Genomic DNA, 27,010 nt, shown 5'->3' on the forward strand with positions numbered 1-27,010 from the left:
TAATGAAACTTTCACAACATTGAAGGTATATATCTGTGAGTAGTTTAGCACAGGCATATTGTATTACACCTCATACTTAGTGAATTACTGTCTGGAGAACACCTTATAATGTTAACAATAATTAAGTATTTCGAAACATTTTTTTGTGGAAAACAAATGAAGATTTTTGTAAAACAGTGTGTTAAATTGTTGAAGAATCATCACAGAATCGTATATTATCTGGTCCTTGAGAAAAGGTGCAATGAAATTTGTAAAATTTGCATGGAAAGGATACGTCCTATCGGAGCCCCTTAAGTATTAAATGATATTAATGCGTTCTATTAATACTTTTCTCTATTTCACCTTTTTTAACTACTTAATCCATCCTCTATCGACAAAATGCGCTCCTTTTATTAATAATAAGTCCAATCAATGGCCTTCGAGCAGGATTCCTACCCTGTACTTGGTTACGGGTAAATGAAAATGAGAATGATGTGATAAACTCAAACACCCAGTCCGGAAATCAGAGGAAATAACGAGACGCGATTACAATTTGGTAGTGAGTAAATATCGCAGGTGAAGAAAGCCAAAAATAACGGCCGAAAGGTTTCGTTACGCTGATCAGGCCCCAGCTCGTAATTTTCAGACCTTCAGGCTGGGCAGCGGTTGTTTGGTAGGCAAAGCTCTATAAAGGCTCTAGTGGCATTGTGTTTGTTAACACGGATATATTTTAGGGCTGGGGGTTCCATCTTAAATTAGCGTCATCAAATTTCACGACACTATTGTAACCATGGCAACTACTGTTAGTAGCGTCATGTATAGGGAATCCCAGGAGGAATGGTCGATATTCAGGGATATGGTAGGTATTATCATTTGAAGCAAGAAACTTAGAAATTATATCTGCCCTATTCTGAATGGTTTCGAGATAGAACACTTCTAGTGTACATTTGTTTTTGCACTAGGGTCGCGCATGTACATGTCTTATCCACCCATTAAACTAAATTAAATTATTGGTACTTCCATATAGTAAGAGCCGAAACGTAAGGAACCTTGTTAAAATATTTGACGAACATCTGTCCTGGTCTGCCCAAACTATATCTGTGTGTAGAAAAATATACGGAGCGCTACACTGACTCAGAATATTCAAAATAACTTTCCCTTTTAAATTAAAGAATATTGTTGAATCGCTCCCATTAACTCAATTTGATTATTGGGATATAGTTTACAACAACCTAGGAGTAGAATGGGGAAGGTAATTACAGTCTGCTCGGAATGATTGTGTAAAATTAACCTGTGGACTTCTTTACGCTGGCCATGTCACACCGTCATACACTCAACTAGGATGCAAGAACGACGCACACTTCATACTCTTTGCTTTTTGCATAATTTCCGTGATCGTATCAAACTCCTCTCCGGAGACCATAACAAAAATACCTGATCCTGCAGCACTATGTGTTTATCCCTTCCTCTACACAAAACTGCAATGTACGAGGAGGAATTCGCCGTTACTGCAGCTCGACCAGTGGATGTCAGAAGCATGTCCAGCAGCTCAGCTTTTAAACATGCCTTTGTGTAAATACAAGGTAAACATGCATGAATCATCAAGTTATGACCTGAAAACACTTCCTTCTACTGCCTCTTCTTCATTATATACTTCTTCCTTTCACATATCTTCTTCTTACTAATACTCATCTTCACCTCTCAAGTACTCATTATTCATGCATTTTAATGTACTCTACGTACGATGTGCATTATATAGGTGATATGATTTGCTTTTACGTGTGATTATTTTATTAATACCATTAGTTATTATTGTTAATACTGTTTCCATATTATTGACATCAGTCGCTATTATTACCAGTGTTCTAGGTTAAATCTGGTTGTGCAAGAAAGAGAGTACATCCCTAAATATGCCAGAATAAATCAAACATATTATTATTATTATTATTATTATTATTATTATTATTATTATTATTATTATTATTAATACTCCTGTGGTATCCCTGAATATTGGCCATTCCTCCTGGGACACTCTGTATATGTTGATATGAGAACGCAAGCTCTTAGACAAGTATTGCTTGTGTCGTATAATACTGAATGCTGACAAGCGTAAAAGGTATGGCGAACAGAATCATGCGCAGAAGGAAGGGAATTAACTGTGAATACGAACGCTCTGTCGCCTTCTGAGCCTAAAACATATCCAAGATTCTATACTTTTCAGTATAGTGGAGAAAATGTACAAGTGTTATTTACTGTATGTTTCTGTTTTTGTTCTTATTCTTTACGACGAGACCTGGTAGGGACCACATGCCCATTTCAATTCACCCTACCGAGCTCGATACCTGCAGTCGCTTAAGTGTGGCCAGAGTGCAGTATTCGGGAGATATTGGGTTTGAATTCCACTGTCGTGGTTTTCCGTGGTTTCCCATTTTCACTCTTGTTTCATCTACCGTTCTTTCCATTATTCCTTCATCATTGCACTATGCGTTATTCTTCTCAACTAAGACCACGCTGGATCGGATTTCCTTCACATTCTTTCATGTAATCCTTCTGTATAAAAATCTCTCCTTCCGTAGTTCCTTCTTGTCTTATTATACTTCTTTGCAAATCTTCCCTGACCTCTTGAGTCCAGCTCGTTGTTTACTTTTTCTCCCAAAGGTACAAAAGTTTTGTCAAACTGTTGTCTTCCATTCTACAGATATGTTCAAATTTTACCAATCTGATTTTGCTGTTGTTTCTGTTATATTTCCCTTGCTCTGGTATATTTATTACTCTTTAATTTCTTTCGTTCTATTCTCTTCATTGGACATAGAGTAAGATTTTTATATTTATTCTTCCTTCTAGTATTTCAAGTTTATCTAAAACTAGACATTCTGGCTGCAACACTCTACTCTAATGCCTTTTTTTAGATTCTTAAATAAGCATTTTTATCGTATTCTTAATTCTTTCCATCTTGTGTATCCTTCCTTTCAAAGCAGATTTTTTTCTAAACCATTTCTTGAATTATTTTCCCCATGTATTTGAATTTCTTTACTTACTTATTTGATCGACTATTTATAAGTTTGGAGCGTTTTTTAAATGTTTATAATCAATTTGTTTTCTTCTAAAGAGGTTCTCAAGCACCTTTAGTTGGCTATTTCTTATTTCTTCCTTTCTTAATCTGTTTACCCCACAAGATTTTTTCCCTCCGACTCAGCGAGGGATGCCACCTCTACCTCCTCAAGGGCAATGTCCTGGAGTGTGAGACATTGGGTCAAGGGATACAACTGGGAAGAATGACCAGTACATCGCCCAGGCGGCCTCACCTGCTATGCTCAACAGGGACTTGGTGGGGGATGAAAAAATTGGAAAGGATAGAGAGGGAAGAGAGAAGGAAACGGCCTTGGCCTTAATTTAGGTACCATCCCGGCATTTGCCTGGAGGAGAAATGGGAAACCACGGAAAACCACTTCCAGGATGGCTGAGGTGTGAATCGAACCCACCTCTAATCAGTTGACCTCCCGAGGCTGAGTGGACCCTGTTCCAGCCCTCGTACCACAATTCAAATTTCGTGGCAGAGCCGGGAATCGAACCCGGGCCTCCGGGGGTGGCAGATAATCACACTAACCACTTCACCACAGAGACGGACAGCTATTTCTTCTAAGAGATTAATTTGTATTTTTTCATCTGTCTGGCTCTCTGAAAGTATTTCAAAATTGTTTGTAAATGCTAGGCAATTAATTTCAACACCTCTGTTTTATCTCCCCAAGGTTATTGACGAAATTTTTAAGTTCTCTTAATTTTTCATTCCAATTTCTAACAATTTCCACCAGTATAGAGTTGTTTTTATTATTCCAGGTTTGCAGTATGACTCACCTATAAAACGCAGGCGTAAGTTCTTGTCATAAATTAGTATAAGTATGCAAGTAGATGTTATTTTTACGTAAAGTGTTTATGTTGTAGAATAAAATGCATGTTGTTCAACTTCTAATTACCTAAGTTGGACATCATTAAACAGTTTTAAATAATTCAAAACTGGTCGTGTGTTATTACATTCCATCTATCATTCGTCTCGGCATCGCAAAGCGCGGAGCCGGCGTCGTTGTCATAAAAATGTGGGGCCCTCGCGGGATTTGCTCGAACCATAAAACAGCAATGAGCCATGAGCAATCTAAACTGACGTTCGTTGTGTGATGTAAGAGCTCTTGCACTCGTGAGCGACACCCCAATCTACAATGCAAGGCCGTGTCATTTCCATACCCGTTCAAACTCCACCTGTAACTGGGTACTTCATGCTTTAACAGGCAGCAACCACTGCCTGGTTAATCCTTCACCTATTCCAGTGACATTGACAAGTTCTGAGAATAGTGAATTCGATCATACTAATTTTCAGCAAATGCTCGAGGTTGTCTCATCCCTGAATTGTAATCGCTGGTGCCCAGGATAAAAGCAGCTATGGGACAATCATTTAGGGGGGAAATACTGACCCGCAGCACGCAAACTATTCTGTGCGAGATTCCTTTGTTATCCGTTAATTTTTATCATATTCAAACCTAACACAAAACTCATGAACATCTAGGCTACTTAGTCGCTCTGGTTTATTTTGACGTGAGGTCGGAGTTTTATGATATTATCTATGTATTTACATTTTTGTTTATTTAATATTTATTTATTTGTTACAAACAACTGCGTTTATTTACCGTCGTTTACAGTTGTCGCTCTTAGATTGAATCATTAGATTCACGCCCACTGTCTTCAGTTTATTCCAGTTAATTCTCGGTCGGGGTGGCTGGAGCAACCAGGCTCATGTTGGATTTTTCCGAGCGTGTGAAGCCGCATGGACTTCCTGACACCTTGTGACACTTTTAGATAAAAATCTCAGCCTACGACTGGGACTTGAACCTCAGCCTTCCTCGTGGGAAGCCAGCAACTGTGAGACTGAGCTTATCCTGCCTCCCTTAATACGAATAAATAAACAAGCATCGATAGAGTGGCCGCGTGCTTTGTGGCACTTAGCCATCCATGGTTTCTTATTTTCACGCCAGGAAAATGCAGGGGCTGTACCTTAATTAAGGTCGCGGCCGCCGCTTCCTTCCCACTCCTAACTATTTCCTGCCCCATAAAACCTATCTGTGTCGGTGCGACGTAAATAAACCTCTAAATAAAAAAGAAACATGAAAAATTAAACGCCCGCTTCTCTGGTGTTATGGTTATTGTTATTAGCTCCTACAACCTGTGACCCGAGTTCGATTCCCGGCTGTGCCACGAAATTTAAAAAAGTGGTACGAGGGCTGGAACGGGATGTACTCAGCCTAGGGAGGTCAGCTCAGTAGAGGGAGGTTAGACTCCCATCTCAGTCATATTCTAAGTGGTTTCCCGTGGTTTTCCACTTCTCCTCCAGGCAAATGCTGGGATGGTACCTAACTTAAGGCCACGGCCGATTCCTTCCCTCTTCCTTGTCTATCTCATTCTCATCTTCCCATCCTCCCACAAGGCCCCTGTTCGGCATAGCAGGTGAGGCAACCTGGGCGAGGTACTGGTCCTCTTCCACAGTTTTATTCCCATGACCCGAAGTCCCACTCCACGACCCTGAAGTGGTAGAGGTTGGATCATCCACTGAGTCCGAGGGAAAAGCCAACCCTGGAGAGTAAACGGATTAAGAAAGGAAGAAAGGAAAATTAAACTAGAAATGATAATGAATATATTGAACACTTGGGTATAAATGCACGTATACTCCTTAATCCCATTTTAATACAATGTCGTGGATGACGTAAGATTGATTTACATGGCATGTTTTACGGCAGGATGCCCTTCATGGTACGAACCTCATCTGGGGAGTTAAGACGAAATGATTTATTTTGAATGGAGATTGGTTATGAAGGTGGGTAGAAGCGGCTGTGACTTATGAATAGGAAATTTCCTGTTAATGAAAATGGAAAACTACAGAAAACCAATCTCAGGACAACGAACGGTAAGGCCCGAACCACACGTATCTGCCGAATGTGGAGCTTGGCTCCATAGCCCAGCGCGTTAACAAGCACAACCAGTCCGCTTTATTTATTGTTGGATAATATAAAATTAAATTTTAGTTTACTTTAAAAACCAGTAATGGACTAATCGAATAACAGCTTATGAAAAGTAAGAATTCACATTCTAACTCCTGACGTCACGCAATTTTTCAGGTGGAAATTCCAGTTCAGGATACAAGTGATCTGGAATTCCAGTATTAAACAATTACATTAATCATCCGCCCTACATCTACGCCTTATTTCACTCGCAGGTGTGGACAGAATACAGATTGTCTACAAATGATTTGGACAATAAATAATTTCGTGTGGCTGTTTCTAGCCGAGTGCAGCCCTTGTAAGGCAGACCCTCCGATGAGGGTGGGCGGCATCTGCCATGTGTAGGTAACTGCGCGTTATTGTGGTGGTGGATAGTGTTTTGTGTGATGTGTGAATTGCAGGGATGTTGGAGACAGCACAAACACCCAGCCCCCGGGCCACTGGAATTAACGAATGAAGATTAAAATCCCCGACCCGGCCGGTAATCGAACCCGGGACCCTCTGAACCGAAGGCCAGTACGCTGACCATTCAGACAACGAGTCGGACATTTGGACAATTATAAAATAATATATCATCACTACTGTCGAACCACTTGGGCATCCGCCATGTTATGCGTGAGGCACGTACAGAATTCATCTAAGGAAAACTACGCCGAGTAATACAATGTATTTCACGTACTTCTGTTCAATACTAGGTTCAATATAGTATTTCATAAAGCAACACTATGCATGCATTCAACCATTCACGTGTTATAATTTGCCAAGCAGACTGAACTATGAATTAACACTGGTGATAGCGATTATTGTTTTAAGAAGATGCACGACTTGACAACAATCCTCTATTAACACTAATCAGTTGAGTCTGATTCTTATAGCAATAAGGGTGTCAGAAAGGGAAAAGGAATTGAAGGGCGTGAAAATGAAAGTTTCGGTAGGCCTCGCTAACATAATACCTACAGGTTTATAAGAGAATATGAGTTGATCAAAAATGGTTGAATATGAATGGAGAAAGTAAGCAAAAGATATAGATATTTGTAGGCAATAACAGACTCAGCTTAAGGCCCTGTAGTCCCGGAAAAATGAAGGTTCACTTCGCAGTCTCTTCGTAAGGCAGGAAAGGAATACCGGTATGCGTTCTACCGACTTCACCCACAGGGGTAAATTGTACGATATTCAATCCTAACTCAGTAACATCCATGTATATGAAATATTTCTGATCTCGCTGGGGTGGGTTACTCAGACGGTAGGAGCGCTGGCCTTCTCAGCCGAAGTTATTGGGTTCGATCCCAGCTCCGTGCAATGATAGTTGAAGTTTCTCAAATACATGGCACTTATCATCATCATCTAAGTATTCTGCCTTATGGCAGGTAATGTCATGGAATGAACCTCTTCCACTTATGTTGGCTAATTTACCGGCACCTAAAAGAACTCTCGCGGGACAAAATTTCAGAAATTCGGTGTCTCCAAAAAACCGTAAAAGTCGTTAGTGAGACGAAAATCCTCCTTAGGATAGCCAAGCGAGTCAGCTGAGGATTTTCACATCATTGTCTTCATTTCATATGGTTGGACAGCAGTCGCCTTGGCAGACAATGCACAAATCGGCCGTTGCACAATCATTTTATAAGTGGTAATCTTAATTCTACTTTGGTTTACATTGCATTCTGCAGATAGTGATTTCATTGTCCACTGTCTGCAGCTCTGAATATGATATTCCGTGGTTTTTCATCTTCACACAAGGCAAATCCTGGGTCTGTATCTTAATTAACACCACGGTCGCTTCCTTCCCATTGCTATTCGTTTCCTATCCCACCTTATCCGTAAATCCTATCCGTGTCGGTGCGACGTAAAATAAATTGTAAAAAAAATTGAATTAGCATTTACGTACATTATTAGGTTTTATATAAATAAATGCAGATGATTTTTATTGTGAAATATAAACACGTCCCACTGATATGTTTACCTGATCTCGATATAAATTGATGAAGTTAATTTTTCATTATTTGCTCACCGGAGGCTAGAGGCTACATTTAACAGGTTTCTAATAAAACTCAGATCATCTGACAGCGCGTGCGATCATTACCAGTACTTATAATAACGTGCTACGTTTTTCAGTAATTAAAATATGGATTGGTGTGAGTCTGATGATGAAAATATTTACACTTTAAATATCGGAATTATGAGGTAAATGTTGTTAGCTGGTACGTACAGTACTTCCAATAATGTTACAAATATACAAAGTTATCTGTTCAGGCGTGAATTATTTAATGTTCAAAATCGAATGACTACAGTAGGCAATAAAGTGTTTGTATCCTGTGTTTAAGGTTATGACATTGAATTCCAGCGCAGACCGTTGGCTATTAAGAGTGCTTTAGTGGATGACAATTGTTTTAAGAATGTATTGGACCTCAAAGGTCTCTCACTTCCAGGCCATACTTCCGATATTATACAGTATAGACGGGACCACTGGCATCTCACCAAAGCAGTCGAGGTTCGAATATCTTCCGATGCAAGTGGGATTCTTTAAATTAATAATCACGTTCCTGCCCCGCGATTGTGATCACAAGATTATTATTATTATTATTATTATTATTATTATTATTATTATTATTATTATTATTATTATTATTATTATTATTATTATTGGGGGCGTAATGGGAGTGTGATGCGTCGTTGTAATCCATCTTGCAACAATAACATAAGGACTCGGCAAGTTTGAGTCCTCTAGCCTCTCACACTCCAACTCCAAGCACGTAACCTACAAGAGGTGTCCCCGTTCAGCCGAGCAACCCAGCGGAAGGTTCGGGTAACCAATCCCAGCGGGAAGCTGGGTCGGCGAGCCGATCAGTGCGGGAGGATCACCAATCCGTCAATGAATCAGGCGTGGTGATTATGCTTCACATCCTTTAAGTCAAAAGACAATGAGTGACATTAAGGTGAAATTCCTACATTCCGGAGGTAAAATAGCCCCACAATCGGATCTCCGGGTGGGTGCTACTTTGATGTCCCGTGAAAGAGAAACAACCACAGGAAAAATCCAAACCTACCAGCTCTGCACGTACAACTGTCGTTCTCTATTAAGCAATGACAGATTAGAAGAGCTCGAAGATGAACTTGGAAAGATCAACTGGAGCGTAATCGGTCTATCTGAAGTACGCCGTAAAGGAGAAGGGCGTTACCTTTTGAATTCTGGTAATTTGTTCTATTACTGTGGTGAACCAGAAGGAGGGCTTAATGGAGTAGGATTCCTAATCAACCGACATCTCGTGAACAAGGTCTCTGTATTAGAAGGTACTTCAAGTAGAATTGCGCGATTAGTTCTAAAACTCTCTAAGAGATACGAAATGCACATTGTGCAAGCATATGCGCCCACATCAAGCCACTCAGACGAGGAGTTAGAATTCTTTTATGAGAGTCTACATGAAACCTGTGAGAAGGGGAGTGACTGTCACTTTCAAATAGTAATGGGTGACTTCAATGCGAAGGTTGGAACCTGTAAGACTGGTGAAACTGTTATTGGAAACTATGGGATAGACGAGAGAAATGAGAGAGGGGAGAGATTGGTCCAGTTTGCCGAGTACACCAACATGCGTATAATGAACACATTCTTTAAGAAACACCCAGGGCGTAAATGGACATGGAGAAGTCCCAATTTTGAATTCACCAATGAGATCGATTTTGTTCTCTGTAACATCCCTCAAATTATTAAAGATGTATCAGTCCTCAACAAATTCAATACTGGTAGTGACCACCGACTAGTAAGGGCTAGAGCCGAGTTAAACATTAGGGAACATCGACTTAAACTAGTGCGGGAGAAAAAGAAACAAATAAATCTTAAACATCTAGAAGAAAATAAAGAGAAATTCCATCAAGCCCTTCAACAAAGCCTACATGACACAACTGGTGAAAATCTGGCAAAAATGCTAATGGATTCGGCTGAAGTAATTGGAGGGTTGAAAAAGAATAACACTCGTGATAAGAAACTCAGTGACGATACCAGGAACCTGCTAAAGAGGAGGAGAGAAATGAAAATTCAGTCTGACTGTGACAAAATACAGTACTCTGAGCTGTGCAAAACCATAAGAAAGAGAATTAAAGCCGACTTAAAGAAATTCAACGAAGATACTCTGAGAACTTGCTTATCTGAAAAAACAAGTTTGAAGTCTGCTAAAAGGAAGCTACAGATCGGGAAGAAGCAATTAATTGCATTAGATGGGGACAACGGACGAATTACTGATAGGGAAGAACTTCTTGAGTTCATCAGGAACTTTTATAGCAAGTTGTACGAGAAGGCTGATGATAACCTGTCCTTGCCTGACTTATCCAACATTTCCCAAGTCCCGGAAGTTCTCCCATCTGAGATCAGACATGCTATAAACAGTATGAAAAAAGAATCAGTCGCAGGTAGCGATAACCTTTCAGTTAGCGTTCTCAAACTTGCTGGTGATGAAACTTTAAGCCACTTGGCGAAAATATTCACGTCTTGCCTACACAATGCATTCATCCCTCCATCTTGGAACAGAGCAATGATAATTCTCCTGCACTAAAAAGGGAATATACATGACATCAGAAACTATCGTCCTATTAGCTTGCTTTCTGTCCTTTACAAGGTTTTCACCAAGGTACTGACAAATAGAATCAGTTCAACGCTTGATTTTGCCCAACCAATTGAACAAGCAGGTTTCCGCCGAGGTTTTGGAACAATCGACCATATACTCACCCTTCGAGAAGTTATCAGTAGAAGTAATGAATATCAAATGCCGCTCTGTCTAGCCTTTGTGGACTTTGAAAAGGCTTTTGACTCGGTGAGCCACGCTGCTGGTATGCAAGCCTTAGCTGAACACGACGTCGATGCTGCCTACATAAGAGTTCTCCAGCATATCTACGAAACCTCTTCAGCCTTCGTGAACATCAATGTGCCAACCACGGATTTTCCCATTCAAAGAGGTGTTAAGCAAGGCGACCCCATATCTCCCAAGCTGTTCTCAGCCGTATTAGAAATGTCCATGTCAAAAATCAACTGGCAAAGCACAGGAATCAAAATCAATGGGAAAAGGCTGAACAATTTAAGGTTTGCAGACGACATTACACTTTTGGCCAACGACATCGATGAACTACAAACTCTAATAAATGATCTTGTCTCAGCCTGTCAAAAAGTGGGACTATCCATGAATCTTTCTAAAACCAAAGTGATGCTTAACAAATGGGCCCCAGCAGGAAAGCACCACATTACAACAGGTCAATGAATTTGTCTATCTTGGGCAACTTGTAAACATGAAAGGGGACTTAAGACCGGAAATCTTCCGACGTATCAAACTAGGATGGCAAGACTACGGAAGAAATTCTTCAGTCTTCAAATCCAACATGCCACCCCACCTAAAGAAGATAGTCTTTGACCAGAGTGTTCTCCCCGTACTGACTTACGGTTGTGAAACCTGGACATTGAGCGAGTTTGTTAAGCAAAAACTCAGAACAACCCAAAGAGCTATGGAACGGTTCATGCTAGGCTTGACGAAGAAAGACAGGAAGAGAGCAGATTACATCAGGTCAGTCACAAAGGTCAGTGACATTTTAGAAAGGGTATTTACCCTAAAATGGCAGTGGGCAGGCCATGTTGCTCGGAGAACTGATGGTAGGTGGACAAAGCTTGTGCTTGAGTGGTGTCCGAAAGATCATCTCAGACCAAGGGGAAGACCACCGGACAGATGGGGTAAAGACATCCGGAAGATTACTGGGATCAATTGGCAGAACATCGCTCAAGACCGTCCCAGATGGAGAGACCTCATGAAAACCTACCTTGCTTTGGACTTAAAGAGGCCACATCGTAAAAACTATTGAATATGGCTGATATTGATAGTGATAGTGATTATTATTATTATTATTATTATTATTATTATTATTATTATTATTATTATTATTATTATTATTATTATTATTATTATTATTATTATTACTTTACAATTTGCTTTAAGTCGCTCCGACACAGGTAGATCTTATGGCGATGATAGGATAGTAAAGGGCTAGGAGTAGCATTTGCCTGCTGTGAAAATGGGAAACCACTGAAAAGCTTCTTCAAGGCTGCCGACAATGGGGTTCAATCTCAGTATCTCCCGGATGCATGCTCAGAGTTGAGCGCCCCTGATCTCACGGGCAACTCGTTCGGTGATCACAGTATCAACAGTGACGTAAATCTACTACCTTGCTTACTTACTTGCTTACTTAAATTACGCAAAGTATACAGGAATGTGGTTGATTCTCATAATTTTTAAGGGCTATCTGGATAATCAAGAACGCCACTACAAAATCAAAAGGTAGATCTATAATAACACCCGTTTTTCGTTTCTGCTTGTTGTAACATCGCCTTTCGAAGATTGGGAAAAGATTAGGTTTGAAAATATAAAGGCCATCAGCTAAATTAAGGTATAGTCCTGGTGTAAAAATGAGAAACTACTGTAAATCATCTTCAGATCTGCCGATTGTCCGATTCGAATCCAAATGTGCCGCATCAGGGCAGGCAACTCCCTCGGCATAAGTATTAATAAACCCCAGCCTGGGGTTAAAATGCAATTGTTGACAAATTATTTGTTAAATCTAAATAAATGTGCACATCTTCCAGGTAAAGCCGATCAGGTGAGAATAATCCATACCCATGAGTTAAAAATCATTTTTCCGTACTGGCGCAGTAACTGTGCTCGGCTGAATTTCCAATGGAGTGGAAAATGGCTTCACGATTCTCGGTCGCCTCAAATTTGAGATACTGCCAATAAGCCTTCTGACACTCTGAATTTGTGATTTTGAACCTTTTGGAATTGTGATATATTGCTCTATCCTACTGTATATAAATCGTCTTCTATAACTTCGAAGCCACTTGCTGTCGTGACCCTTTTCGGAAGAGAAGGTTTTCACTCCTCTTCGCAGCATATTTTTCTCGAATGTCCAATATTTAATTCATTTTTGCCTTGCGTTTACACAACTCACTGAGGTGAATCAAACGATACCTCATACGAAGTGCTACCATGTCGGAGTCCAGAGCTACGCTTTGTAGCCGCGCGGCATGAAGGTTTTAGGACATGAAAATGATGGCACCATTCCATTATACAACTACGTCATGCTAAGACAAGACTCTTACTTCCAGATCCTTCTTCTCTATAATGAGGTGTCGAACACAGCCATCGCAGGTGCCATTTAGAAATTCCTTTGATTTAACCCCTTCAGAGATACTGGAATATTTGATGCCATTAACGTCAATGTATTTTGATGGTACTTGTAATTGGTGTCCGTGAGACGTAATGGTTCAGGAGGTACACAAACGAAAAAGGTGGATAGACATACATTGGGGGTGGGGGTGCACATGCCTCAGAAAACCAGTGGTGAATATAAACATAATTCATTTAGGAGGTATGACTGAAGGAACCTTTTACAATGACGCATTACCTGTTTTACATTGACAGCTCGTAGGAAGTGTTCGACTCATAGGAACTCAAGGAAACTGTTCAAAATGTCCTCATCGTGCTTGTATTTCCAGTCGATAGGTAATTTAAGCACAGTAACCGGGCTGGTGCATTGTCGAATATAATACTGTCGCGTTGGAACAGCTTAACCATGGCACGTTATTTTTTTGCCACAATCGGAAGTAGAAACCGACCTGGGCCAGGTTAGAACCCGCAATCTTGTCGTAATGGGTCTAACGCACAAACTACGCTGCCACCAGCTATTACTAATATAAGTCGATTGTAATAGCGTGCGATCTCCGGAGACGCCTCTTGTATATCTAGCGAACTGATGCCTGGTAGGTGACCTTGTTAGAAGGGCGCCTTTCCAATGATGAATTCTAATGCAGAAGAGGGAACACACACACAGCCCCTAAACATCGTAATTAATCAATGGAATTTAAAATCCACGACACGGCCGGTAATCTAACCCGGCACCCTTTGTTCGTATAATTTAGACAAAGCGACAACCTACATGTTTCGTGGAATTAAATAATTATCAGGAATTTCCACGTTTTTATCCCCCGTCCCCCAAATCAAGATGGCTAATATACGCTAAATATTTGGCCATGGATCAGAACATCACTTGATTATGTGACACACTTACGATGTTTGAGAGTACGCGGAACATACGTTGCAAAAACAACAATAATAATAATAATAATAATACTAATAATAATAATAATAATAATAATAATAATAATAATAATAATAATAATAATAGGGACCCGGATGCTTATAACCTAAAAATGTTCGGATTATGTAAGTATTTATGACTTAAAATGTATTAAAATATGACAATAAATAAGATTTCAAAATGTTTTGGTAACTTAGAGGTGAAGCTTCCACCGTGTGTAGGATTATTTAGTTTATTTTCCGGGTTGAACCGTGTTGTTGTTATCTATACATTACGCACAGTTTGCCGACGTTTCGTATACATTGCAGTTCACTAGCTGAAGCGCCGCCTTGATACTGTTGAGAATGAAGTAGGCACAGTGTCTTGTCCTGGACTTCTTGTGCCTGCCTCAAGGTAAACACTGCTGCCTGGGAGACTGATTACCTCGGATCGAGTAGGAGTATTTCAGTCGTCTTGAAAAAGAATATTGCAATGTATTCGAAACGTCGGCAAACTGTACGTGATGTACAGAAAACAACAAAACGGTTCAACCCGGAAAGTGAAATAAATAATGTTTTGGTATCATTTTCGATGTCTTCAATATCTTGCCGATGTTTAAATTAACATTACATTGAAAATATAATTTTAAAATCTAGCACGTTCAATAATAATAATAAATAAGTAATGATATTAATTTTTGTTATTATGTGGTATTTTGAATTTATTTCATTTTTCAATCCAGAGGCAACTGTCGACTCTGCACAGAATGAAACAACTGTCCAGTTTTGAAAGTAGCAAACTACATACCTTTTAAAGTTTTAAAATTGGAACGATATTCTATTTTCACGCAACATTGACTTGAAACCGGGAAAATACCGTTCAACATCGGAGGATGTTAATGGGGCATATTTGAAATAAGTCCAATAATCAGAGACGACCATGGTGATGTTTCTTGTTTAAAGGAGTCTAACATCTAGCTCATCGGCCTCCAATGGTACGAAATGAGACGAAATGTAATGACAAATTAAAAGTCCAAAATCCTCCACTGACCAGAAATCAAAAGGCGAGGACGAAGAATGAAAGGATGGTATGAATTTAAAACAATAAGTGGATCCGACCCACAGTGCCTCACATTCACAGAAACTGACTGAAAACAACAGTATTACTGACCAAAGGAGTGCTTCTAAAGCACAATGCTGAGTGGATGATGCTTGCAGTCTAAAGGGGTAAAAAATCCAAGTCATCGGCTCCTCATAATGGTACTTATCGCTAGGAAAGTAGAACCAATGTATTTGTCATGGTGCGGTACTAATCAAAAGTAACGTAGACTCACGGTATTCCACACAATATGGTACTACTCACAGGTAATGAAATTCGCACATGTAATACAGACCTATGGTGTTTCGCACATTGCGGCGCCATTTACAGGCAACGCAAACCTATGGTAATCAGAGATCAATTGGGACTCACCTTACTGTCGCTTTCTACTCTTATGGCTCTTTCTATACAGACAACCATTAGGAGATGTGAAAAATCCGTCTTTGAGACGACTACAAGCCGGTATGCGAAAATGAAATAAAAATATAATATGACAAAAGTACCAATATTCACGGAGAAATATGAAAAAGCACGTTAAATAATCCAAAATATGACTTTATATGACCCGTGAAAATTGCATCATTTTAGTCACCGTAGTTAAAATCATGCTTAAGTTGTATTTTCCATGGAAAAATATAAATAAGAAATATGCCATGTCATAAACATCGCGGCTGTAATGAAAATAATAATAATAATAATAATAATAATAATAATAATAATAATAATAATAATAATAATAATAATAATAATAATAATAATAATAATAATAATAAAGGAGCATTTCTCTCTCTGTGTGTGTGTGTGTGTGTGTGTGTGATATTTTTTCTTTGTTTTGATGCAGGGCACCCCGCCCACACCACGTGTCCAAGTATTTTTGTGACGTTCTGTGTATCTAGGACACACGCAGACTGGAACAAACAGAATTCTACAATTACAGGTTCAGCTTTTAGAAAAATATTATGTATTATTTTGTCATTTCAAATAAGAAGAGAGGAAATAACATGTTGATGATGAAGGCAGTGAAGATGATCTGCCCTCGCTAGTTAATTACCTAACGTTCTTGTTATTTCTAGCTTGTTAGCAGTACAAAAAACCGACTCAGTTGACTACGCCGTTCGGGTTATGTAGCCGTCAGCTTGCCTTCGGGAGCCTTGAAGGTAGTTTACCATAGTTTCCCCTTTACACACCGGGCAAATGCTGGGACTGTACCTTAATCAAGGTCACGTCAACTACCTCTTCACAGTCCTAGCCTTTTTCTCTCTATCTGTCACCTAAAATCTCCTCCTGTTAATGCGACGCTAAACTAGAAAGTTCGGTCCAGTGACCTTAGACATTAGGCCCCTTTAAACATCAAGTAAATTAGAAAGTAATATTATTTCATTCTCGTTTCATATCATTCCATCAGCAGGGACTCAGTGAGGGATTCCAACTCCACCGCACCAGGGGCAATGTCCTGGAGCGTGAGACATTCAGTCGGAGAACAGTTCCCCGCCCAGGTAGGCTCATCTGCTATGTTGAACAGCGCCCTTGTGGGGGATGGGAAGATTGGAAGGGATAGACAACAAAGAGGGAAGGAAGCAACCCAGGCCTTAATTAGGTACCGTACCGGCGTTTTCCTGGAGAAAAAGTGAGAAACCACGGAAAACCGCTTCGAGGATGGCTGAGATGGGATCGAAAACCCTCTACTCAGTTGACCTCCAGAGGCTGAGTGAACCCTGTCCAAGCCATCGTACCACTTTCTAAATATCGTGGCAGAGCCGGGAAACGAACCCGGGCCTTCGGGAGTGGCAGCTAATCACACTGTCCACTACACATCAGACAAGTAAAATTATTTCCCAGTAAAATTCGCTGCTGATTACTCAATCTAGATCATTACAAAGTAATTAGAACTACAAAATTACAGATGACAGCGTAAAGTGTCTCGATAATTGGACTGACCTGCACTACAGAGTGATTACGTCATTTCCAGACACAAAGATCTTAAGTAACACCTTGCAACAGTCGCTTACTGACAGAGGTGTCGTGGAAGGTCAAAAGATTTCGCCCACTCAGAGAGGATTGTTACAGTGATCACATTCCTGATAAGATATTTGATTTTATTATAACATACCTGTGCGCACGGAGCGGAGTCACTTAGGAAATTTAAAGGTCAATTACTCTTTTCCTACGTTCTCTCACGGAGGTAATTATTTAGAGGTGGAAATTAATAAAATTATCACACCATCTTAATAACTTCAATAGGAATGCTCCGACTACCTCTGTGGTGCAGTAGTTAGTGTGATTTGCTAAAACCCCAGAGTCCCGGGTTCGATTCACGGCTTTGATACGAAATTTGAAAAGTGGTACGAGGTCTGGAACGGGGACCACTCAGCCTCGGGAGGTCAACTGAGTAAAGGGGTTTCAATTTCTACCTCAAACATCCTCGAAGTGGTTTTTCGTGTTTTCCCATTTCTCCTCCAGGCAAATGCCTTGATGGTACCTAACTTAAGGCCTCGGCCGATTCCTTCCCTTCCTATATTCTCGTCCTCTATACGGCCCCTATTCAGCATAGTAGGTGAGGCCGCCTGGTCGAGGTATTGGTCCTCCTTCCAGTTGTATACCCGACCAAATAACTCACGCTCCAGGACACTTCCCTTGAGGTGGGATCCCTCGCTGAGTCCGGGGGGAACCAACCTGGAGGGTAAACGAATTAAGTACATAAATAAATATGACATTCCGAATATTCGAAAATTTGAGGAAACAGCGTGAAGAAGAGAGGAGAAATGGAAGGTATACACGTTTCGGGCTCTCCAGACTCGGGAATGTTAATATTGTCGGGGGACGAAGACGGTGGTGGTTATGGTTTTAAGCAGAATTACAAGTGTGCAGCCAACTTATTTGTTGAGCTCCATGGCTAAACGTTTAGCATGCTGGCCTTTTGTTCTAGGTGTCCTTGATTCGATTCCCAGCCGGGTCGAGAATTTTAACCTTAATTGGTAATTCTTCTGCCACGGAAACTGGGGGATAGTTCCGTCTTCATTATTAGAATTCATTTTAGGTAAAGCCACTGACACGCGTCAGCTAGAAAGTTCCGCTCCAGGTCTCTACGGAGACCACGGAAAACCATCCTTAGTGCTTCCAACAGTGGGGTTCAAACCTATTACTTCTCAAGTGCAAGGCGACAGCTACATGACTCAAATCGCGCAGTCACTCTATTTGTGTTATTATTATCGTCATAATCACCATCAAGACGTTAGTGAGACGTTACCAAACCACGGAAGACTTACCTTAAGCAAACGTGTTCAATATATATCGATCAGATGAACTTTCAGAAAAAATCCAGTCCTCCTTCATCAACATCATCGTCATCATCATCGTCGTCGTCACATTATTATTATTATTATTTTTACAAGCGAATGGACCACTAAGGATCACGCTACAACTTCATTTCTTTCTCTTCGTGTGGAGTTTTCTCTGTGTCCAATACTCCCTCATGCGTTCGCTGGCCTGCTTCCGTTGTTCATCTGTCCAGGCTTTTCCGGTCTTCCCAGTTCTTCCTGCGGCTTGAACACCTTCCAAATTCTTCAGTGTGTTCCTAAACGTATTCCTTTCTAACAGCTGGACTTCCAAGATGCTTAACTTTTCCATATCCTTCTTCGTTTCCTTAATCCATGCTGTAGTGGTCTTTTTTCTCCAGAAGTAATCAAATATCTGTTTGGTCTGTTTGCATTCATTCTGTATAGATGTCCAAGAAACTCCAGCCTCCTTTTCTTCATGGTCTCTGAGATTATTTCCACCTTCTGGTAAACTTCTTTGTTACTCCAAAGTTTCCATCCGCTTTCAGTTTGGACAGCTCCCATAATTTTTCTGAGGATTCTTCTTTCCAGGACCTCTAGTTTCTCCAGCTTGTAGTTCATGGACAGGCATTCACTGGCATACAGGCATTCAGTTTTGACCACGGTGTTGCAATGTTTTAATTTGGAATTCCAAGATAAGCACTTCTTATTGTAGATGTTTTTTGTCAAGCCATATGCTCTTTCCATTTTATTATTATTATTATTATTATTATTATTATTATTATTATTATTATTATTATTATTATTATTATTATTATTACAAGTAAGCAGTAGAATAGTAGTAATTTTACACAGCTGTTGTTCAAGAATTAATTAATCCCATCTCAAATCCTATTTGATATTTTCACCAATAATAATAATAATAATAATAATAATAATAATAATAATAATAATAATAATAATAATAATAATAATAATAATAATAATCGTATGGCCTCAGCTACCGTGTGCAGACCTATCAATTTGACGCCATCTGGCTGTCTGCTCGTCAATTTCGACGTTCCGTTTTACTCTAGGCCTACTAGATGGCAGTCCGAGTAAAGCAAAGCTCTCTTGGGCGTCTATGGCTGAGACTTAATTAATTTTGTCGGGTAGACACCAAATGTGTCACCAGAGATCTTTTACAGTACATGCCGACATCGTGCGACATGGGGTGTCGAATGGACTTTTTTTTTTCCACACTTGAAATATACGACTACCTCTGCCGGGTTTGAATCCGCTATCTTGGGTTCAGGAGGCCGACACTCTATGCTGATACACATAATTTTTCACCCATAAAATTTATTGAGTAATGAATTCCTCTTTATTTAGACAAATTAAGAAACTTGCATAACAATAAATGAAAAATAATAGTACGGTTATCAGTATTATTATTATTATTATTATTATTATTATTATTATTATTATTATTATTATTATTACCGAGCGTGTTGACCAGACAGTTAGGGGCACACATTTGAGATCTTCCATTCGTAAGTTAGTGGGTTCGAACCCCACTGTCGGCTGCCCTGATGGTGAATTTTCATCTTTCACATTGTCAAATGTAATGAAGATTCGAGGTAGACAGATGAAAGTAATAAACTTGTTCTGCCCCATACTGAAAGATTTAGTACACATTATTTTTATTTACAAGATGCTTTACGTCGTACTGACACAGGTAAGGTTTATGGGGACGATTTCATAGGAACGCTAGGAGTGGGGAGAGAGAAAGCCCGAATAGCATGTCTCAGTTTATCTCTCTGCTTATTTGTCCACTGAACGACCACCAGGAAATATTATAAAGGTTATGATTTTGCTGTGCATTATGCTGCCTCTAACAATAGGTGTGAAATAACAGCCGAACCATCACCGTAACATTTAATGACTGACTGTCTGACTCCTCAGGTCAAGGGCTAAATCCTCTTCTCGCGAACTCCCTGTCACTTGTCTTCAGACAGGTGGGGATTACTGGAATTTGTGCCGCGTCCAATACTGTAGCCAATTGAGCGTCACCACTAATTTTGAAAACAGCAAATCGATGTCACTAGACACAACAGGGGAGTGGAGAAAGATACCAAAAATGTTAATGAACCCTGTTTCTCATACTGTCCTTCTTTCAGAAACGTAACGCGGATTGCAGGGCCCCAATAACTGGATTCATAATACTGTGGAAATCCACAACCTGTTTCCAGTCATTCGACCGGGTCAGGAAGGGAATGAATGAAGCCCCCATCCAGCGGCGAGGGCAGGAATTATGCCGGCTGCCGAAGCCTGTCGCACTCCTCTGGGGCAATGATTAATGAATAACAGATGAAATAAAATTATATTGGAGAGTGTTGCCGGAACGGAATATGACAGGAAAAATCAGAGTACCTGGAGGAAAACCTGTTCCGCCTCCGCTTTTTCCAGCGCAAATCTCACCGGGATTTGAACCACGGAACCCAGCGGTGAGAGGTCGGCGCGCTGCCGCCTGAGCCACGGAGTGATAATACTGTATTACCATTTAATGCAGGCTCAACCATCATGCTAAGTTGTAACGTCAGAGCATATTTATGGCACGAGAGAAGCAAAACAGAGAATGTAACTGAGCAGTTGAGGGGAAGGTAGGAGGCGGACATGTGGTAGACATTTCACTCGCAGTATCCTGATGATCCAAAACTCTGCTGTGTTCAAAAGCTGTCAGGTATGGAAAATTCCCCTATATACGAATAGGTTTCCTGCAAAATTTTCACCACGATTGGCTCCACATACTACTGAGCGATTGAAAATGAGGATTAATAATGCAAACGGGTGCTTTATACGGGTATTGCAGCGAGCGGCCGTCTGATGTTTATCTCTCCTTGTTCTGACGCCACCTACTTGCATGCTGTAGAGCCCCTGTCAGTATCACCTGTTACATGCATCAAGCTTTCCTATTTTCTGATCCTACTCCTCCTATTAAATATTAAGTCTCTTTTATAGTATCAATTTTTCAATAAGTGGAGTCCATGTGTGACCAAAAACAAGACTCAGTGTGCAACGTTGTGATATCCTTAATAGATACGCAGATATCAGCATTTGCAAAATAAGGTTAAGGGCATTTGAGCTCTAGTGCACGCCCAGTGCCGGACCGAAAACAAAGATATTTTTGCGTCAAAAAAATATTTTTCACAACTTATTCACAATACCATGTTCATGGGTGTTCACTGTTCGCCATAATTGTGTAGGTCGTACTGAGACAAATCGAATTAATGATACCTCATACGATGTTCTACCTTCAGTGTTTTCAGAACTACACTGACCGTTTGCCGAGCGGCAGGGCGAATTTTATCTTAAAATAGATGCACGATTCTATCACCCAATGACGTCATAATAAGGCTAGAATCCCGTCCCTAGGCACATTGGCCCTATCTCCTTACGCTGATATATTGAATACTGTTGCAGGACGTGTTATCTAGAAATGAGAATGATTTGAATACGTTCTTGAGTTTGTAACGTTGACCTGCATACGTCGTTATTCTACGTCAAAATACAATTATTAAGGTAGAGTTGCCGAATTTCGTCCCCGCACCCAATTTGGTCTCCCTAGGGATTTCCAATTGGTACCTAATGTTTAGCCGCGCACCCGTTGTCCTGTTGTGAGCATTTGTTGTGTGCGCCACGTTTACTTTCCGTGTACATGGAAGATTCATTTTTCATGCTGAGCTGAGTAAATGCAGCATTCACATTAAGAGCCTGTTATTCCTAAAGTGAGCATTGATATGTCTATGAAATGCTGGACTGCATTTCAGTCGTGTGGCCCAGTTCCTGGAGTGTAACCGCTGTAGTGAGGTGGTTAGCGTGAGTTACTGCAGCGACCATTATAATAAATCAGGGAATATTCGTAATTTCGTCCCTCTCATAGTTCTTATTACTGTCACGGGGACGAAGTTTGGAACTATTATTAAAGTTTCATTTTATTTCTTGTTTAATTTTATTATTATTATTATTATTATTATTATTATTATTATTATTATTATTATTATTATTATTATTATTATTATTATTATTATTTCTTCTTCTTGTACTTCTTTATCTGGTTACCCTCCAGGGTCGGTTATTCCCTGGGACTCATCAGGGATCCCACCTCTACCGCCTCAAGGGCAGCGTCCTGGAGTTTCAGACTGAAGGTTGGGGGATACAACTGGGGAGGATGACCCATACCTCGCCCAGGCGGCCTCACCTGCTTTGCTGAGCAGGGGCCTTGCGGGGGGATGGGAGGATTGGAAGGGGTAGACAAGGAAGAGGGAAGGAAGCGGCCGTGGCCTTTAGGTACCATCCCGGCATTCGCCTGGAGGGGAAATAATAATAATAATAATAATAATAATAATAATAATAATAATAATAATAATAATAATAATGGCGTTTGGCCTCCGGAGAAGCCTGGTGCAGGTCTTTTTCTAGTAGACGGCCTATTAGGCGACCTGCATGTCTGTGAAGATGACGGCCTTACCTAGGATTATTTCTAATGTTGAACCCGCCACACACACCCAGCACCCGAGCCATTGGAATTAACCAATTAAGATTAAAATCCTCGACCCGGCCGGGAATAGAACTCGGGACCCTCTTAACCGAAGTCCAGTACGCTGACCATTCAGCCAACGAGTCGGACGCAGGGGAAGTGGGAACCACGGAAAACTACTTCCGGGCATGGCTGAGGTGGGAATCGAACCCTCCTCTGCTCAGTTGACCTCCCGAGGCTCAGTGGATCACGTTACAGCCCTCGTACCACTTTTGAAATTTGGTGGCAGAGCAGGGAGAACCCGGGCCTCCGGGGGTGGCAGCTAATCACACTAACCACTACACTGCAGAGGCGGTATTTCTTTTTCAGATGGGTAAATTCAAGCATTGGGATAAGGAGGCTAAAAAGCGTATTAAGGCAGTGAGGGACAAGGTAATGGGTTACAAACGTGCAAGTAAAACGTTTAACACCCCACGAGAAACTCTGAAGGACTATGCTGAAAAGAATACCACGAAAATATTTTTCATAAATGGCCTTCAAGTAATTCATTTGATAAGGTTATAAGGGAAAAGTGTATAAAAATTATTTGTATTTTTCATGAATTTGTTGGGGTACGAATTTACGAACACGTTTTACTGGTTTAGCTTTTTGTACTGATGATGTCAAATATGTTGACTACCTTTCGTTCCAACAGTTCACTTCAACCTGCCCGTAATTAAGGAATATATTCGGTAAAATATATATATGTATACATATACCAATTTTTAGTCTTGTCCATAATATTCCTGAATTTTTACAAGTCCAAATCTGCTAATGGGATGAAATATGCCCCCCCCCCTTCCTTATTTCGAGAGCAACTAGATGGCAACATAATATTGCCGAACCTAGAACACAGGGCTTGGTAATGTCATGCAATGAAGTGAAACGCGTTCTGAAATACTTACCTGGAAAGTGTAAGGGGATTTAATTGTAGCAATTTCATAGTAGACATCCTTGAAGTCGGCTGGAGTGGAAATCTCTACTTTGATTGTCTCTTCGACTACTGGTTGAGCGTCGACTTCCTTCTCTGAGGGGGCGACCTGGACAGGGATCTCCTCTACTTCAGGGGCAAGCTGCTCGTTCTCGGAGTCATCTGGTGTGTACTGTGGCTGCGGGGGTTCTTGTGTGGTCTCGGCCTCGTCCTCTGACTGTCGTCGAATGCTAATGCGAGGTTTGGGTGTCGTCTTGTACTGCCACCTTCCTGTTGGGCGTTGGAGCTTGAATTTGTTGTAACTGGTAGAAGTAGTTGGAGCCACCTCCAGGGCTGCTGTCTGCTGTTGTCGGGGCTTGTATCCTCGTCGAGTGTACCCACCGTTGTCACTCTGAGTGGAACTGGGAGGAGGAGGGGGAGGAGGTGCAGGACCGGCGGTTGAGGGACGGAACCCAGCACGACGCTGAGAAGACTGCTGGAAACGACGTCCGTTGCTTGGTGCTACGGAGGCAGTCTCGCTGAACACGGACACGGTGGCAACTTCAGGCGTAGAAGTACGTGCAAAATGCTTGGAGAATCTGAAACAATGAAAGAGAGATTAAATTAGAATGTGTCACTCCCTTCAACCAAGCACAGTGAAGTTTACGTTTGAAGAGGATTAAAAATGAAATATTCTTCTATATTATGGTAAAACATCTAAATGAGTGTCAAGTACTCAAAAAACATTACGAATTAGAACGTACTGAGAAATAATAATTACTTGCAGCACGAATATGCTACTACATTCCCAGCTTGAGACAACATCTCAGAAACGTTGCCGTAAAATTTAATACCAAACTAATCAGTTGCAATATAAAATTTTACGGCAACGTTTCTGAGATATTCTCTCAAATTGGGAATGTAGTTGCATATTCGTGCTGCAAATAATTGTTGTTTGTCAATACGTTCTAATTTGTAATGTTATTTTCAGTATTTGACACTCATTGCGATGTTTTATCATGAAATAAAAGATTATAATACAAAACTAATTAGTTGTAATATATCCGCCTCCGTAGCTGAACTGTTAAAAGTCATTAGCTGCCATCCTCGCGGGCCCGGGTTTGATTCCCGGTACTGCCAGGAATTTAAGAATGGCTGGAGGGCTGGTATGTGGTTCAAATGGTTCATGCAGCTCACCTCTATTGGGGGTGTACTTGAAAGGAGATGCACCACCTCATTATGAGGATATGAGTTTACTTTCTTAGTTGCAATATTGGTACAAATTTCTTTTTGAGTTTTATCTTTAGTAATAATATAAAACCTCCTTTCTAATATAAACGAAAGAAATATGCTTTATTAGTAATAAAGTAGAGTTTGATATATCTTCTTTTTATTAGCCACGAATGTAATAAATCTGTACATAGTTATTTAATTATTTACTATTTAATAATAATATTTTGTCTTATTTTCTCTTCTTAGGATATGTGATAGAAGATTGGCTATGTCACAGACTTCTGACCAAGGTGGGCGCAGTTCCAATCCCAGCCAATATATGTGGAATTAAAGGAAATGTCCGGCTCCATGGCTAATTCGTTAGAGTGCTGGCCTTTGGTCTCAGGAGTCCCGGGTTCGATTCCCGGCATGGTCAGGAATCTTAACTATAATTGGTTAATTTCGCTGGCACGGGGGCTGGCTGTATGTGACGTCTTCATCATCATTTCATCCTCATCACGAAGCGCAGGTCGCCTATGGGAGTCAAATAAAAGACCTGCATTTGGCAAGCCGAACTTATCCTTGGACACTCCCGGCACTAAACGTCATTCGCCATTTCAGTAAAGGAAATCCTGTCAATAACTAGTGGTCGCACGGCCATGATCACGAAATCAACAGTCACGGATCACTAAAAGTTAGCTTTGCTCCTCGTCTGTTTTTTGTGGTAATAATATCGTATGTATTTGGAAGAACCTATCACTTCATTTAAATTGTTTGTTAATAAAGTTTTACTTCCCAGTGACTATCATTGTAGTTTCTGGAGACCCCGAGGTGCAAGAATTTTGTGCTATAGTAGTTCGTTCAAAATGCAACTAAACTACCAACACGAGGCTGACGTATTTGAGCAAGGGATGAGCCATTACGTGAGGTGTGGTGCTTCTATTATCATTATTAGTGGTAGTGTAGAATTGATACTCCTACATTTGAATCTCGATTTATGAAATCAGGGTATTTTTGCAACTGAAGGTCCGGTTGTGGATTAATAATAATAATAATAATAATAATAATAATAATAATAATAATAATAATAATAATAATAATAATAATAATAATAATAATATTGTAGAGCCTGCGTGGCTCAGGCGGAAACGTGCCGGCCTCTCACCGCGGGGTTCCGTGGTTCAAATCTCGGTCACTCCACGCGAGATTTCTGCTGGACAAAGCGGAGGCGGGACAGGTTTTTCCTACGGGTACTCTAGTTTTCCCTGTCATGTTTCATTCGAGCAACACTCTCCAATGTCATTTCATTTCATCTGTCAGTCATTAATCATCGCCGCAGGGGAGTGCGACAGGCTTCGGCAGCCGGCACGATTCCTATCCTGTGAATTTTCAATAATAATATTAGGAATGAGACGTCATGTCATAATAACAATAATAATAAGAAGAAGAACAGAGAAGAAATAAAGTATAAATATGATCAAAAGACAAGAAAGAAATATTCTCAGGAAAATCTTTAGGACCAAATGCGAAAATGGAATTTGGATAAAAAAGAAATCACATGAATCCTATCAAGTTACAGATACAATCATGAAACTACGATAAAAATTTTATGGTCACTTATATAGAACGGCCAACGGCCGTAGCCGTGTTGAAATACCGGATCCCGTGATATCTCTGAAGTTAAGCAACATTGGGCGTGGTCGGGAGTTGGATGGGTTGCCACGCGCTGTTTGTGGGGGTAAGGGAATGGAGGAGCGGAAAGGAACTGGCCACCCTACCGCACGTAACTTCCGGCTCAGGAACACCTCTGCGGAGGTTCGGACCTGCCTTA

At 40.6% G+C, this 27,010-nt stretch overlaps 1 protein-coding gene across 1 annotated transcript in view; it reads right to left on the reverse strand.

The window, feature by feature from the left end:
• LOC136866872 (uncharacterized) overlaps positions 1–27,010 on the reverse strand; it is a 167,663-nt gene that overhangs the window by 34,475 nt on the left and 106,178 nt on the right. Inside the window, exon 5 of the mRNA XM_068226878.1 lies at positions 23,963–24,566. Coding sequence (XP_068082979.1) covers positions 23,963–24,566 — 604 coding nt within the window. The remainder of the gene's footprint in view (positions 1–23,962; positions 24,567–27,010) is intronic.

The sequence above is a fragment of the Anabrus simplex genome, chromosome 3 (genome assembly GCF_040414725.1).
Source record: "Anabrus simplex isolate iqAnaSimp1 chromosome 3, ASM4041472v1, whole genome shotgun sequence".
NCBI lineage: Eukaryota > Metazoa > Arthropoda > Insecta > Orthoptera > Tettigoniidae > Anabrus > Anabrus simplex.